This window comes from Nyctereutes procyonoides, unplaced genomic scaffold (assembly GCF_905146905.1).
Source record: "Nyctereutes procyonoides isolate TBG_1078 unplaced genomic scaffold, NYPRO_anot_genome, whole genome shotgun sequence".
NCBI lineage: Eukaryota > Metazoa > Chordata > Mammalia > Carnivora > Canidae > Nyctereutes > Nyctereutes procyonoides.
This window is the reverse complement of record NW_026575135.1, coordinates 48,435,862-48,451,456: the sequence shown is the minus strand read 5'-3', so window position 1 is coordinate 48,451,456 and position 15,595 is coordinate 48,435,862. Positions and strand designations below refer to the sequence as shown.

The 15,595-nt window shown below is 44.1% G+C and overlaps 2 protein-coding genes across 3 annotated transcripts in view; one reads left to right on the top strand and one right to left on the bottom strand.

Annotated features, from left to right (window-relative positions):
- Positions 1-191: 191 nt before the first annotated feature.
- KIF20A (kinesin family member 20A) lies at positions 192-11,174 on the top strand. 2 transcript variants are annotated; one of them, XM_055301610.1, is made up of 19 exons: positions 192-321; positions 729-917; positions 2,028-2,117; positions 2,215-2,334; positions 2,926-3,064; positions 3,179-3,366; positions 3,453-3,579; positions 3,761-3,955; positions 4,063-4,174; positions 4,279-4,347; positions 4,568-4,711; positions 4,861-5,026; positions 5,135-5,296; positions 5,425-5,564; positions 7,221-7,323; positions 8,227-8,425; positions 8,674-8,765; positions 9,005-9,142; positions 10,624-11,174. In XM_055301610.1, the coding sequence occupies exons 2-19, from the start codon at positions 750-752 to the stop codon at positions 10,939-10,941; spliced, it is 2,670 nt and encodes an 889-aa protein (XP_055157585.1). In that variant the 5' UTR covers positions 192-321; positions 729-749; the 3' UTR covers positions 10,942-11,174. The 2 variants fall into 2 exon arrangements, with proteins under 2 accessions (XP_055157585.1, XP_055157584.1); XM_055301609.1 differs by having other exon boundaries at positions 9,005-9,193.
- CDC23 (cell division cycle 23) overlaps positions 11,160-15,595 on the bottom strand; it is a 17,194-nt gene continuing 12,758 nt past the window's right edge. The window contains exons 10-16 of the mRNA XM_055301611.1: positions 14,229-14,382; positions 13,989-14,108; positions 13,653-13,728; positions 13,284-13,345; positions 13,093-13,171; positions 12,896-13,015; positions 11,160-12,706 (exon numbers count right to left, since the gene is read on the bottom strand). Coding sequence (XP_055157586.1) covers positions 12,536-12,706; positions 12,896-13,015; positions 13,093-13,171; positions 13,284-13,345; positions 13,653-13,728; positions 13,989-14,108; positions 14,229-14,382 — 782 coding nt within the window. The 3' untranslated portion in view covers positions 11,160-12,535. The remainder of the gene's footprint in view (positions 12,707-12,895; positions 13,016-13,092; positions 13,172-13,283; positions 13,346-13,652; positions 13,729-13,988; positions 14,109-14,228; positions 14,383-15,595) is intronic.

Below are 15,595 nucleotides of genomic sequence, written 5' to 3'. Positions count from 1 at the left end.
GAACGGTGTTAAGCGCCAAGAACTGCAGGCGGCCCAACTCCTAACCCCGACAGTTGGTAACCCGGAGCCACATGGGAGGGGAGCGGTCGACCGAGAGCAAACCGCCTGCTAGGCTCCCCCGCCCCCTTTCCTTGCGCTGATTGGCAGCTGCAGGTTTCGCTGTCTGATTGGCCGAACGAACACAGCGCGTAATTTAAAACATTGTATCAGTAACAAAGGTGCGCCTCATGGGTGGAGCTGAGCCCTGCGACGGCGAAAGTCCAGGTTCGGCAGCTGGACTTGTGAGTCGGTACCCGAGGAGGAGCGAGTGTCGTGTGTTCGGTGAGTTTGCGGCGGTCCCAGCCCTTGCCCTCGCGGGGTAGGCTTTTACAAAGGATGCGGCCGCCATCCCTTTTTTCCCTTAATACCTCTGTCCTCCCTTTGGGCCTGGAGTGAGGCTGGAGAAGGAGGCCGGTGGGCGAGGCACGCTAAAGAGTGGGCTTCTGCTTTTGGAGCGAGGTATCTATTCATTCCTGTTGGTGGTCGGAAATGCCTAAGACTGGATTATAACCTGATTAACTGCTTCTTTCGCGCCTACCCCTCTCCTGGCATTTGAAGGGCCAACGGAGGAGGAATTCAAGGAGCGAGAGGAAGGTGTCCTGGGGCGAGGAAATTGTTTCCTACCTAGAATTTGCGGCCCCACCTGTCCCTTAAGGTTCTCCTCCCTACCCATTTTTGTCTCTTTGTAGACCTAAGCCGCCCCTGCTGCCATGTCGCAAGGGATCCTTTCTCCACCAGCCGGCTTGCTGTCAGATGAGGACGTTGTAGTCTCCCCCATGTTTGAGTCCACGGCTGCAGATTTAGGGTCTGTGGTACGGAAGGACCTGGTATCAGACTGCTCTGTCATCTCCACCTCCCTGGAGGATAAGCAGCAGCAGGTAAAGGGGTTGGACAGTGGTTTGGCAGCAGAGCGATAGCCTCAGCCTCCCAGTTGTCCGCATTCCTATTAGGTCAAAGACTAGCAATCCCAAGGGTCTGAAAGGTTGATTTGAAATTAAGAGCAGGGCAAGAAAAAAATGTAAATTTGTGTGTCCGTAGGAAGAATATTATTTGCATTCCATTAAAAACACTCTCAAGTGCCATGCTCTCAGTCCTGTGAGGGAAGGCTAACAGTTCTCTCTTCACCATGAGGCCTAGATATGTTAAATAACTTGCACAAGACCATACAGCCATTAAGTATGTTTTTAATATCAACCATAGCTTCCATTTATGGAGGCTTTATGCTAAGCTGGGGTATCTCAGCTGCAGCATTATTGACATTAGGGCCCAGCTAATTCTTTGTTATAGTGGTCTGTCTTGTACCTTGTTAAGATGTTTAGCAGCATACCTGTCCTCTACCCACTAGATGTCACTAGCTCCTTCCCACTGTGACAACCAAGAACCTTCCCCTGACATAGCTAAATGTTCCTTGGCCTGGGGAATGGCACTGGTTGAACACAACTCTACTAGGAAGTCTCTTCCTGAGAAAGTTTCATGAGAGCTAGACCTTGATAATGTTTCTGTGGACCACCACAGCCTCTTAGAGTTCCCAGGCCATTGTAGGCAAATCTCTAAACATCTGTTGAATGAAGTGGGTTCTATTGTTAACACAATTCTACAGATACATAAACAGAGGCAGACAATCTAAAGAACTTGTTCAAGATCACATAGTTCTAAATGATGGAATTGGAACTCAAATTTAGGTTTGCCTCCAAGGTGCTTAACTACCGAGTTTTGCTGTAATATCATATGGTGATTTTCTTACCAATTAACCAGTTCTAATTCAGAAAGTCAGTGTGGCAGGCTGTGTTGCCAGGATACTGAAGACAGTGAAGGGTGATAAAACAGTGAAAAAACCCATGTGGGTTGGAATGATTATGGAACTGTAGAGTAGTGTACAGACATTTGGGTTGAAATGGTATAGTGTCAGCATGATTCTCTGGAAATATGCTATGCTTGCCCATCTGCTTGGAAGTAACTGCTGATTCTGGCCTGGAATTCTGCCACAGGTTCCATGTGAGGATAGTACAGAGAAGGTGAAAGTATACCTGAGGGTCAGGCCCTTGTTACCCTCAGAATTGGAACGACAGGAAGATCAGGTGAGTGTCTGAGAAGGGAAGATTCAAGATGGAATGATGCAATACAGGAAAGGTTCCCAAGATTATTTCCTTCTGTGATTTCTTTACTGCTTCTCAGGATTGTGTCCGTATCGAGAATATGGAGACCCTTGTTCTACAGGCACCCAAGGACTCCTTTGCCCAGAAGAGCAGTGAGCGGGGAATTGGACAAGCTGCCCATAGATTCACCTTTTCCCAGGTATGGAGGTATTTATTGATTTATGAATAAGGGACCAACATATTAGGGGCAACTTTATTCTCTCTTTAGCAGGGAAGGTTTTTACTTCACTGTGAGTTCCTTGAATATGCATGTCTATAATTTTGAGGACTCATGTTATGTGCTAGTTAGTGCATCAAGTACTTTTTGTGCATTAATTCCCAACATCTCCATTATTATTATCATTCTTGTCCCTATTTTCCTGATAAGGATATTATGACCCAGTGAAAGTTATGTTGCTGAAGCCATGTAGCTGGTCAGTGGTAGAGTTAGGCCTTGCATCTATAACCATCCATCTCCAAAGCCCACACTTGTGGTTACTATGTTGCCCCATTGTGTGTATAGCATCAGACGTAGTGGTTTGCATTTCTTTGATTGATTTTGACGAAAGATGGACTGGCAGAGAGTGGTTAGTCTTCAGTGTTTAGAGAGCAGCTAATGGCACTGCAGGAAGAAGTTACTTGACTATAGTCTCCAGAGCCAATCACCCAGGAAGGGATGCATCTGCTGGCTCTGCATAGGAGCAAGTGAGAGATGAGGGATGGACCTCTGAGAAATTGGGTCTGTCTCTAGATCTTTGGGCCAGAAGTGGGACAGGCATCTTTCTTCAACCTGACCGTGAAGGAGATGGTAAAAGATGTACTCAAAGGGCAGAACTGGCTCATCTATACATATGGAGTCACCAACTCAGGGAAAACCCACACAATTCAAGGTGAGTAGTAGGCCTCACAGAATTACTGATTGGCCTATAATGGTATTTTCTTTGCCTTTTGATGCTTTGAATTGGGGAAGAGCTCTCAGCTGTCCATCTTTGACATACTTCCAGGTACCATCAAGGATGGAGGGATCCTACCCCGGTCGCTTGCTCTGATCTTCAATAGCCTCCAAGGCCAACTTCATCCAACACCTGATCTGAAGCCCATACTCTTCAATGAGGTGATCTGGCTAGACAGCAAGCAGATGCGACAGGAGGAAATGAAGAAACTGTCTCTGCTAAATGGAGGCCTCCAAGAGGTGTAGTGTTGGAGTTCACAGAGGTGGGGTTAAGAGGACAAATCTGTGGAAAGTTTTGTGCTTATCTTCTCCCTGGGCCCCTCCAGGAGGAGCTGTCCACCTCCTTGAAGAGGAGTGTCTACATTGAAGGTCGGATGGGTACCAGCAGCAGCTTTGATAGTGGTGTTGCTGGACTCTCCTCCAGTCACATGACCAGCAGTAGCCAGCTGGATGGTATGTACCACGACTGGACTGTGTGTCAAGTAACAGTAGAAACCTACTCCCTTACTCCCAATAGCTGCCAGGAGTATAAACCAGAGGTTTCAACCTAAACTGCTCCTTCTAAGGCCCCTGCAGACCAAAGAGGAGATGGACTACTCTAGAGTTGATGCATTGTACATGGGTTCTTCCCCAGAAACGAGTCCCCGATGGGCACAGCCAGACACCAGCCCTGTGAGTGTCCCTGCAGACATCCGCTTCTCCGTCTGGATCTCCTTCTTTGAGATCTACAATGAACTGCTTTACGACCTGTTAGAACCACCTAGCCAGCAGCGCAAGAGGCAGACTCTGCGGTTGTGTGAGGATCAGAATGGCAACCCCTATGTGAAAGGTATTAGAAGGTGGGAGGCTGGCAACAACCCAGAAATGGGACTTGGGAGAAACCCAGAAAAGTTAGGTGTTCCCATCTTATGTATGCCTTTCTCTTCTTTGCCTCAGATCTCAATTGGATTCATATTCAGGATGCTGAAGAGGCCTGGAAACTGCTCAAAGTGGGTCGTAAAAACCAGAGCTTTGCCAGCACCCATCTGAACCAGAACTCTAGCCGCAGGTGAGTGGGCTGTGGGAGTCAGCTTTTCACTGTGTTCTAGGAAACTGTAGTCATCTATCTGGTCATGGAGGATACACAGTGACTTTTTTTTTCTTGATTTACAGTCATAGCATCTTCTCAATACGTATCCTGCACCTTCAGGGGGAAGGGGATATCATCCCGAAGATCAGCGAGTAAGTTTTTCCATTCAGAAATCTGGGCTTCTTGGTCATAAATGGTGTTGGAGGTAGGGGGTAAGGGAGGTCCTCAGAGGAATTACTTCTATTGGAGTCTGGCTCCACTTCCTTGGGTACAGAGATTCTTGGTGGGTCCTCCCCTTCCCAGAAGTATATGAAGGGCTGGAAAGCTCATAACATGTGGGGTCCTTATGTCAGATATTGTCCACCATTCAAGGTTGTCATTCTGTGATCTGGCTGGCTCAGAGCGCTGCAAAGATCAGAAAAGTGGTGATCGACTAAAGGAAGCAGGAAACATTAATACTTCTCTGCACACCCTGGGCCGTTGTATTGCTGCCCTGCGCCAAAACCAGCAGAATCGGTGAGCTTCTGACTATAAGCCCTGGTTTGGGATGGTCTGGAATGCACTGCGTTTTGCTAAGAGACTTCCTGGTCATCACTAGGTGTGATGCTAGGATGCTCCAAGGGCTGGAATTCTGCTCACAGCTCTGTTCTCTGATCCCCTACTAGGTCAAAGCAGAACCTGGTTCCCTTCCGTGACAGCAAGTTGACTCGGGTATTCCAAGGCTTCTTCACAGGTCGAGGCCGCTCCTGCATGATTGTCAATGTGAATCCATGTGCATCTACCTATGATGAGACCCTTCACGTGGCCAAGTTCTCAGCCATTGCCAGCCGGGTAAGAAACTATAGGTGTGATGATTGTGTTTACTTAGGGCTGGTACCTTTACTTAAGGAAACTATTAGGTTATGAATTTAATTGCTTTCCCACCCCCTCCCCACCTAGCTTGTGCATGCTCCACCTGTGCAACTGGGATTCCCATTGCTACATTCATTCATCAAGGAACACAGTCTACGAGCATCTCCCAACTTAGAGATGGTAGCTAAGACAGATCCAGGCCTTGATGACACTGAAAATGAAGTTGACATCTCCATTTATGGCAAGGAGGTGAGAGTACAAGAAACCTCTGGTGTAGCTGCTTGATGGCTACGTATTTTCCATGCTGCCTTCCAGGTGGACCTTTACATTTGTGGGGCATGGACATCCAATCACTTCTGACCTGTGTGTCCCTCCAGGAGCTCCTGCAGGTGGTGGAAACCATGAAAGCATTGCTTTGTAAAGAAAGGCAGGAAAAGTTGCAGCTGGAGATGCAGCTCCGTGATGAAATTTGCAATGAGATGGTGGAACAGATGCAACAACGGGAACAGTGGTGCAGGTATCAGCTGAGTGATAGCTCTTGGTCTGTCAAATGGTCCAGAGAGAGGGTGAGGAATTGGGACTAGGATAAAGTTGTGCCTCAAGATCTGTCCTCCAGGGCAGCCTGGGGGGATCAGCGGTTTAGCGCCACCTTTGGCCCAGGGCGTGATCCTGGAGACCCGAGATCAAGTCCCACATTGGGCTCCCTGCACGGAGCCTGCTTCTCTCTCTGCCTGTGTCTCTGCAACCCCCCTCCTTTGTCTCTCATAAATAAATAAAAATCTTTAAAAAAATCTGTCCTCCAAATTTACTCCTCAGAATCTTCACTCCCTTTTCTTCTTCTTCTATTCTTCTTTTTTATTTATTATTGGGGCTCCTGGGTGACTTAGTCAGTTAAGCCTCTAACACTTGATTTTGGCTTAGGTCATTATGTCAGCGTTGTGAGATCAAGCCCCGCACTGGGCTCTGCACTGCACATGGAGCCTGCTTAAGATTCTCTCTCTCCCTCTTGCACTGCCCCGACTCACTCTTCCTCTTTTTTAAGATTTTATTCATGAGAGAGACACAGCAACAGAGACATAGACAGAGGGAGAAGCAGGCTCCATGCAGGGAGCCTGATGTGGGACTCAACCCTGGACCCTGGGGAACCACCCTGAGCCAAAGGCAGACACTCAACCACTGAGCCACCTAGGCATCCCCCACTCTTTCTCTCTTTAAAAAAAATTTATTATCGAAGTATAATTGAGGGCATCCCTGGGTGGCTCAGCCGTTGAGTGCCTGCCAGCCGTTGAGTGCCTGGAGTCCCAGGATCAAGTCCCACATCGGGCTCCCTGCATGGAGCTTGCTTCTCCCTCTGCCTGTGTCTCTGCCCCTCTCTCTGTGTCTCATGAATAAATAAATGAAATCTTTAGGGAAAAAAAGTATAATTGACACACAATATTAGTTTCACGTGTACAACCTAGAGATTTGACAATTCTATACATTATTCAGTGTTCACCATAGTAAGTGTAGTCAGCACCTGTCAACCATGCATTATTACAATGTTACTGACCATATTCCTATGCTGTACTTTTCTGTGACTTACTTATTTTATAATTGAATGTTTGTACCTTTTAATTCCTTTTATCTATTTCATCAGTTCTTCCCATCTCCCTGCCCTCTGGCAACCACCAGTTTGTTCCCTGTATTTAAATACATTAAGTCTGTTGTGGTTTTTTTGTTTGTTTTGGGTTGGTTTGTTTTTTTGGGGGGGGGAGGGTTGTTTGTTTTTAAGATTTTATTTATTTATTCATGAAAGACATAGAGAGAGAGAGAGGCAGAGACACAGGCAGAGGGAGAAGCAGGCTCCATGCAGGGAGCCCGACATGGCACTCGATCCCGGGTCTCCAGGATCACGCCCTGGGCCAAAGGCAGGTGCTAAACCACTGAGCCACCCAGGGATCCCCAAGTCTGTTTTAAGTGGCTTTTTTGTTCATTTGTTTTTTAGATTCCACATAAAAATGAAATTATATGGTATTTTGTTTTTCTCTGATTTCACTTAACGTAATATTTTCTCAGTCCGTCCATGTCATTGCAAAGGGCAAGATTTCATTCTCTATAGCTGAGTAACATTCCACTGTGCGTGCATGTGTGTGTACATACCCCATCCTCTTTATCCATTTTTATCCTCTGACAGTGAACATTTGGACACCCAAAAGGAACTATTAGAGGAAATGTATGAAGAGAAACTAAAGATCCTCAAGGAGTCACTTACGAGCTTTTACCAAGAAGAGCTTCAGGTGAGTTGCTCTGAATCAGCCCCAACTAGCCACTGATTCCCACCTTTAGCTTGTCTGATGTAAACAGATTTTATAAACTCTGGTAGGGCAGGAATATGTAACTCAGTTTTTTCTAGTCTCCTTAGTACTGTATATGTGTCAATCTATGAATTCTTTTTTTTTAAGACATTATTTATTTAGGGATCCCTGGGTGGCTCAGTGGTTTGGCGCCTGCCTTTGGCCCAGGGCACGATCCTGGAGTCCCCGGATCGAGTCCTGTATCGGGCTCCCGGCATGGAGCCTGCTTCTCCCTCTGCCTGTGTCTCTGCCTCTCTCTCTCTATCATGAATAAATAAATAAATCTTTTTTTTTTTTTAAAGACTTTATTTACTCATGAGAGACAGAGAGAGAGAAAGAGGCAGAGACATAGGCAGAGGGAGAAGCAGGCTCCCTGCCAGGAGCCCGATGTGGGACTCAATCCAGGGACTCCAGGATCACTCCCTAAGCCAAAGGCAGATGCTCAACTACTGAGCCACCATCCAGGTGTCGTCCCAGTTTATGAACTGATTAAGGGTCTGGTTGGCTTGGAAATGGTTTACGTGCTAACAGGCTTTTTTTGTTTGTTTAAGATTTTATTTATTTGTGAGAGAGAGGGCTGGCGCATGAGCAGAGGGAAGGGGCAGAAGGAGAGGGAGAAGCAGACTCTCCAATGAGTGCAAAGCTTGATTTGGAATTCAATCCCAGGACCGAGATTATGGCCTGAGCCAAAGTCAGATGCTTAACCAACTGAGCCAGCCACCCAGGCACCCTGTTATAGGCCTTTGAGGCATAATTGTCAGGGAAGGTTTTGTACACCATTAAGTCATTTGCCCTGCAGGATTTGTCTGACTCTGGATGGAACTGTGCTCTCTGCTTCCCTCTTAGGAACGGGATGAGAAAATTGAAGAGCTAGAAGCTCTTTTGCAGGAAGCCAGACAGCAGCCAATAGTCCATCAACAATCAGGGTCTGAATTGTCCCTTCGGCGGTCACAAAGGTTGGCAGCTTCTGCCTCCAATCAGCAGCTCCAGGAGCTTACCGCTAAACTGGAACAGTGCAGAGCAGAGCTAAACTCCACCACTGAAGGTAAAGGAGAGAGGGCACAAAGCATAAAGTGGTTCAGAGAAGAATTGTTCTTCAAACTTGGGCCTTCTGACTCCCAACTCCAAGATAATTTCCTCAACTCTGAGCTATATCCTCCCGACCTTTCCACTCTTAGGATGCATATGGCCTCATTTTTTATGTATTTGCTGCAAGCTACTATTAATTCACTTAAGCGGTAAGTCCAAGGCTAGAAAGCCTACATGTTGAAGTTTCTTGTTTCCTTCCCTCAGAACTACAGAAGTATCAGAAAATGTTAGAACCACCCCCCTCAGCCAAGCCCTTTACCATTGATGTGGACAAGAAATTAGAGGAGGGCCAAAAGGTAATTTACACCTTTCTCTGTTACCAAGGCTCATATACCTAAAGGCAACTTTTAACCCTGTTGTCTGTGGCTTATGTGAAGAGCAGGGGGCCTTTGTGCACAGTCCTGCAGAGTAGCCACTTCATAGAGCTGACCAGCCTTTCTAAGTTTATTTCTCTTCAAATGGCTGTCCAACTCCTACAGATCATTATTCTGGTCGATCATAGCCACAATGTGGTTCCTACTCTTATTCTTTTCAGAATATCAGGCTGCTGAGGACAGAGCTTCAGAAACTTGGTGAGTCTCTCCAGTCAGCAGAAAGAGCCTGCTGCCACAGCACTGGGGCAGGAAAACTTCGCCAAGCTTTGAACACTTGTGATGACATCTTAATCAAACAGGTTAGGACACCCTGTATCTCTTCTCTCCCATCAGCTTACTCCAGAGTATATGTGAGTATTTACTAAGTACAAGGCACTAGAAATAATTTATAGGCATTTTCTGTTATAACAACCCTATGGAAGTGAGCTGCCAGCAGCTGGGCCGCAAGGCGGAGGGTCCATCAGCCAGAGGGCGGTGGGGGGGGGGGTCTGTGCACAGCTTCCCCGCTCAACGTCTGGGGGAAGGACCAGTACCCACAATCCCCTTAGCCGTGGTTTCTCCCACCCCCACCCTAGGACGGGGTTCCATCTGCCCTCTGCACTTCTCATTCAGTACACTCGTCATGACTGATTCTATCTGGTGTCATTAACATCCATCCATTCCTTGTACCATAAACAAAAATTAATTCAAAATGGGTCATAGATGTAAATGGAAAGCAAAACTATAAAACTTCCTAGACAGAAAAAAAAACCCTATGGAAGTAGATATTATCATATTTCATCTAAAATATATAGATTTTTAAGGGGCACCTGGCTGGCTCAGTCAATAAAGCATGTGACTTTTTTTTTTTAAAGCATGTGACTCTTGATCTCAGGGTTATGAGTTCAAGCCCCACATTTGATATGGAGCCTACTTAAAAAAGTAAAACTCTACATTTAAAAAGACAAAAGAAAAAGCCAAATGCATAATTTTTAAGAAAATGTTATTTTTGGGCAGCCTGGGTGGCTCAGCGGTTTAGCACTGCATTCAGTCCAGGGCCTGATCCTGGAGACCTGGGATCAAGTCCCACGTCAGGCTCCCTGCATGGAGCCTGCTTCTCCCACTGCCTGTGTCTCTGCCTCTCTCTGTCTCTCTCTCTCTCTCATGGATAAACAAATATAATCTTTTAAAAAAAACCTGTTATTTTATATTCCAATAGGACAAAACACTAACCATTAAGCTATGACGGTTGTTATAAGTGCACCCTGATTCTAGAGTGAAGAAAAAAAAAAAACCTCTTAGATTTAAAAAAAGCTGTGTGTGTTTTTTTAAGTTTATTTATTTATTTTAAGATTTTATTTATTTATCCATGAAAGACACAGAGAGAGAGAGAGAGAGAGAGGCAGGCTCCTTGCAGGGAGCCTGACATGGGACTTGATCCCGGGTCTCCAAGATCAGGCCTGGGGCTGAAGGCGGTGCAGGCCTGGGGCTGAAGGCGGTGCTAAACCACTGAGCCACCTGGGCTGCCCTATTTATTTTTGGTAATCGCTGCACCCATCGGTTAAGTGTCTGCCTTCGGCTCAGGGCATGATCCTAGAGTCCCCAGATCAAGTCCTGCATTGGGCTCCCCGCATGGAGCCTGCTTCTCCCTCTGCCTGTGTCTCTGCCTCTCTCTTTGTCTCTCTCATAAAATCTTTAATTTAAAATAACTGGGTAGTGGATAGCATGTATTAACTTGCCCTTTAGTTTCTCTAATACACCAGACTAAAAGGTTTTCTTTAACTTTATTCATGTTCCTTAGGATCAGACCCTGGCTGAGCTACAGAATAACATGATGCTAGTAAAACTGGACCTTCGGAAGAAGGCAGCATGCATCGCAGAACAGTATCATACTGTACTAAAACTCCAAGGCCAAGCTTCTACCAAAAAGCGCCTTGGCACCAACCAGGAAAACCAGCAACCAAACCAACAGCCCCCAGGGAAGAAACCATTTCTTCGAAATTTACTTCCCAGAACACCCACCTGCCAAAGCTCCACAGACTGCAGCCCTTATGCCCGGATCCTGCGCTCACGACGCTCCCCTTTACTCAAATCTGGGCCTTTTGGCAAAAAATACTAAGGCTGTGGGAAAGGAGAGAGTCATTGCCCTGAGGCAAGTCAGCTGCTTGAGAAATAGGTCTCTTTTAAGCTTTACCAATACCTGGAACTGTATCCGGAATGCAATATACAGATACTAGTTATTTTCCTCCCTTTTGTATTATAATCCCCTATGTAATCTCATACTTTTTTACTTATATGCATATGCTCTCTGCACACAAAAAGTTATATTAAATAAACATTTTATTCACATTTTTTGTGTTTTCACATTTTTTGTTTGAATTCCAAATTTAACAAATTCATTAAGACAGAACTTACAAAATAGGAAAAACAACTGAAAATTAAACATCATTCAGGCCCCTTGGAACCTTGCACAGGAATGGCAGTGGAGCTGTGTAACTAGTGTACAGCTAAGCTAAGAAAAGCTTTGTAAGAAATGAATTCAAGGGACATTAGATTCTGTAAGACTTCCTTAATATATATAAAAAAAAACTTCCTTAATATAAAATAAAGCGTCATGCCTTAGGAGGTGAGAGGGTAACAAATTTGTTCTGGAAACGATAAAGGAAGGCTAGGCCCTGAGCTCAGAATAATCCATGGCATCTACAGTTCAAATTTAGTACAGTGGACATCATAGTCATAGCATATTAGCTCCTACTGAATACACATACCCAGGCCTGAAACCTTCCAAGAACACAGCAAGAATGATTCCCTTTACCTTGTCTAAATAGCTGAAGGCTGAAAAGAACCATTTTGTTGAAGATAAACAGGGAGGAGAAAAATAACTACATCAAAAATACTTATTACAACAGACTAGCTTGAAGGGAGTTTATTCTTGTCTATATAGTCACAAAACATAACACGCCTGAATGTTCATGAAATTATCTGTTAATCCTGCCTCCTTACTTTGCTTTAGGAAAAAAAAAAAAAGCTAACGCTATAGGCTTTTTTGCCATCAATGGGGTTCCACACAAAGTAAGATCCTTTTTGTCTCTTTCATTCAACTAGTAAGTTCCTTCCTATCAAAAATTTCTAGGAAGAGTCCTTAAAATGTTTTGGAAGAACGTCCCCACAGAGCAAGAACGAATTACAACTTCATTCTGTTCAAATCTTGCCTCTTCTAGCATAGTCAAGTTCAGTAAGTCCAAAAATGATGAGGTCATATCTATCCAGTGCCCTGACCTTCCTGGGGTATCCAGTGCCTCTACTGCCTGCAGGGTAGAATGGCACACTTTTCTCCCTTCCATGCCTATCTAAAGAAATCTCTCACTCCCAGCAGCATTAAAACTTTGTAAGCCTTGCCTGTGCTAAAGTGCTGTTAAAGGGATGTCTTTTAGAGGGGGAAAAAGGTCTGGGAAGAAGGCCAAGATCCGTAGCCAGGCTCTGAACAGAAGAGAAACAGAAGTGCTTCTAACTGGCAAAAGACAATGTCTGTTGCTGCCAGGATTCTCCCATCAGTCTACACCAAAGGTGATTCTATAAACTGTCCCCAAGGAGCTGTATGCATCTGTACAAACAAAAAACCAAGGTCCTTGGAAGAGCAGATGTGGCCATTCCTTACATGGAGGTAAGGCTTAACATGGGGTCTAGTAATGTGCTGGCTTGAAAGTAGCCAACTATGGTGTGACTGAAGATAGGTTGAGTGGAGAAACTCTGCGTGTGGGAGTATTGTTAGCAGATAAGGAAGCAGGGAGGAAAAAGGGAGCAGGCATCTCAGTAGACGGAGTCTCGCCTTGGTTCCGAAGTTGTAGGATTTGCCGGAGCAAGGCCTTCCCTTCTTCCCGGGTCTGAAATAAAGTCAGGCGACTGTTTCAAAATATATCCAAGGCTATTTTCAAAAACAAGTTCTAAAATGCTGATACGAAAGTTTCATAGGTCCAGGTACTCTTTCCACTTGGCTTTTCACCTCAGATCACAGTAAAGATTATATGGTTGAGCTTAAAATCCAAACCCTTTAGTAAAGAACTGCTACTCACGTCATTGAATGCACAACATTTCTGGGCACAAGTTGAAGCTTCATCCCACAGCTTGCACTTAAAATAGTACTGGGCCAAATAGCGGAAAGCAGTGCTCTCCTCCAGGTGCTCCACTATCTCCTAGACAGGGAAAGCAGGAGTGACTGAGGTGGTCAGAATGAGATAAACAACCCAATTCTCATGCTCATGACACATACCCCACAGGAATAGATATCTTGGATATATTTGATGTAACACTGGGCAGCTTGTTCTGACTCAGTCAACTGTTCATGAAGCCTACAAAATAAATTGGTCTGTAAGTACAAACTGGATCTCAAAGTGTGCTAGTGATAAAGCACATGATGCACCATACCAGAGAAGCCAACAGAAATAACAGCATTTCACTCACTTTGCCAGTTTCACCAGAGCCATTTTCTCCACATCTCCCACGGCGTAAGCTCTCCAATAACACTGTTAAAACAATAAACTGGTCACTTTGACAGTTGTCCCATGTGCCATGACCTACCACATAAAGGGGCAAGTCCTCCAAGCCGTGCCTGAAATGTGGATTTGCAGAATGCAAAGCATTTTGCCTAGACTGATATTCCCACTGATGATGTCAACACTGCTTTGCTTTTTTAGCCTATCCGCCTATAAATACTTAAGACTTTTGCCTGTAGATAGATCAAAATGAAGGACGATTAGAGCACAGAGGGTCCAACCCTTCAACCAAACTGCTGATTTCCACTCAAATTTTCCAGGACACAACTACAGGTACCTTTTTGGCTTCCACTAGTTGATTGAGTTTCTCATAACATTCTCCTAAAGCAACCAGCATACGAGAATCATTGGGCCTAAAAAAAGAGAGGAACAGTCTAAGCAAAGACTTTAAAAAAAAGTCCTCCCCACTATTTCAAATCTATACAGTAATTGATCTTTAATCTCATATTTCACATAATTATATATTTTGTGTTCATAACTATACTATTTTTTTTAAAAGATTTTATTTATTTATTCATGAAAGACAGAGACACAGGCAGAGGGATAATAGCAATCAAAAGGTAAAGTATCAGCTCTTCTCATAACAAACACATCGTTAACTGGTCAGACTTACCGAAGCTGATGCGCCCGTCTATAATAATAAAGGCAATAAAATGGCATCTTAAGGATTTCATAGGTCTGTCCAAGCCCATACCAGGCTCTGTAGTCTCGTTTATTGACCTCAATGGCGTGTCTAAGAAATGGAAGAGAAACTGTTAAGAGGGCAGAGTCAAGGTTAGCAACTTGTAGGTTCAAGAGAGGTTCTGAACATCACAATAATCCCCTCCACCTCACCCCTCAAGTAGAAACTCACCGATAAGCCTGAATAGCAGCAGATGTGTTCTTCATTTCCATGTATTCATGTCCCATCAGTGTCCAGGCCCCAAGATACCGAGGATTCAATTTCAGGGCTCTCTGGAAATATAAGGCTGCTTTCTCATGTTGAGAACGCAAACTATAATAATTCCCTGATAGAAAAATTAAAAAAAAAACTATATGAATAACTAGACAGATAAAAATAAAAGTCCACTAAAATAGCATTCCACTGAGCAGGCATGAAACTCTAACCCATTCCCCCAAAGCATTTGCTGAAAAGCCAAGTTGTACATAAAGGGAACATCATCATTCCAACATCATCTACGAAAGGGAAATATAGTGCATCTATCACACATTCTGGCTTAAAAAGAAAAAAATCTTTCCCTAACACTTCAAAGTTTTTCTTCATTTCATCTGGATATTGCATTTATCCACATTTTCTTAATGAAGGATAGGAAATTTCTACAGTATGCTTTAGATTGGTAATTTTCAAGCTATATTCCTAGGTTTCTAAAGAAGTACCTCAAGGGATAAAAAGGCAGAGCCCTGAGCTCCTCTTTCCCATAAGAATCAAAGGTCTATTAGCAGTGGTCTTGAAAAGAATAAGTGAAAGCTTCTAGGTTGTGTAAAAGATTTTATTTGCAGGAAGAGTATAGAAGCCATCTGTCTATGTCAACTGGTAAATGGATAAATAAAATGTATACATCCAAACAAAGTAATACTAGTCAACATTAAAAAGGAAAGAACTAGGGGATCCCTGGGTGGCTCAGTGGTTTAGCACCTGCCTTTGGCCCAGGGAGCGATCCTGGAATCCCGGGATCGAGTCCCGCGTCAGGCTCCCGGCATGGAGCCTGCTTCTCCCTCTGCCTGTGTCTCTGCCTCTCTCTCTCTCTCTATGTCTATCATGAATAAATAAATAAATAAATAATCTTTAAAAAAATAAAAAAAAAAAAAGGAAAGAACTACTGATACATGCCACAACACAGGTAACCTCAAAAACAGCTAAGTGAAAGAAGCCAGACAATAAAATTAAGTATTGCACAATTCCATTTATGTGAAAATTTCTAGAAAAGGCAAAACACAGTTAGTTAGAAGGCAAATCTGTGCGTGCTGGAGGATGCAAGGGGGGCTGACAATAAACACACTCAAGGGAACTTCCAAGGGTACCAGAATATTATAAACTGGTTTTATGACTATGGTTATACAAAAAATCATTGAACTGTAAACTTAAAGTTGGTAAATTTTATGGTATATAAATTATACCTCAATAAAGCTGTTTTCTTCAATAATGCTATTTTTAGAAAAAGAATAAATTACTTTAAAAAAAGAATGACTGGATAGATAAAAGGGACAAATTTCTTGTTA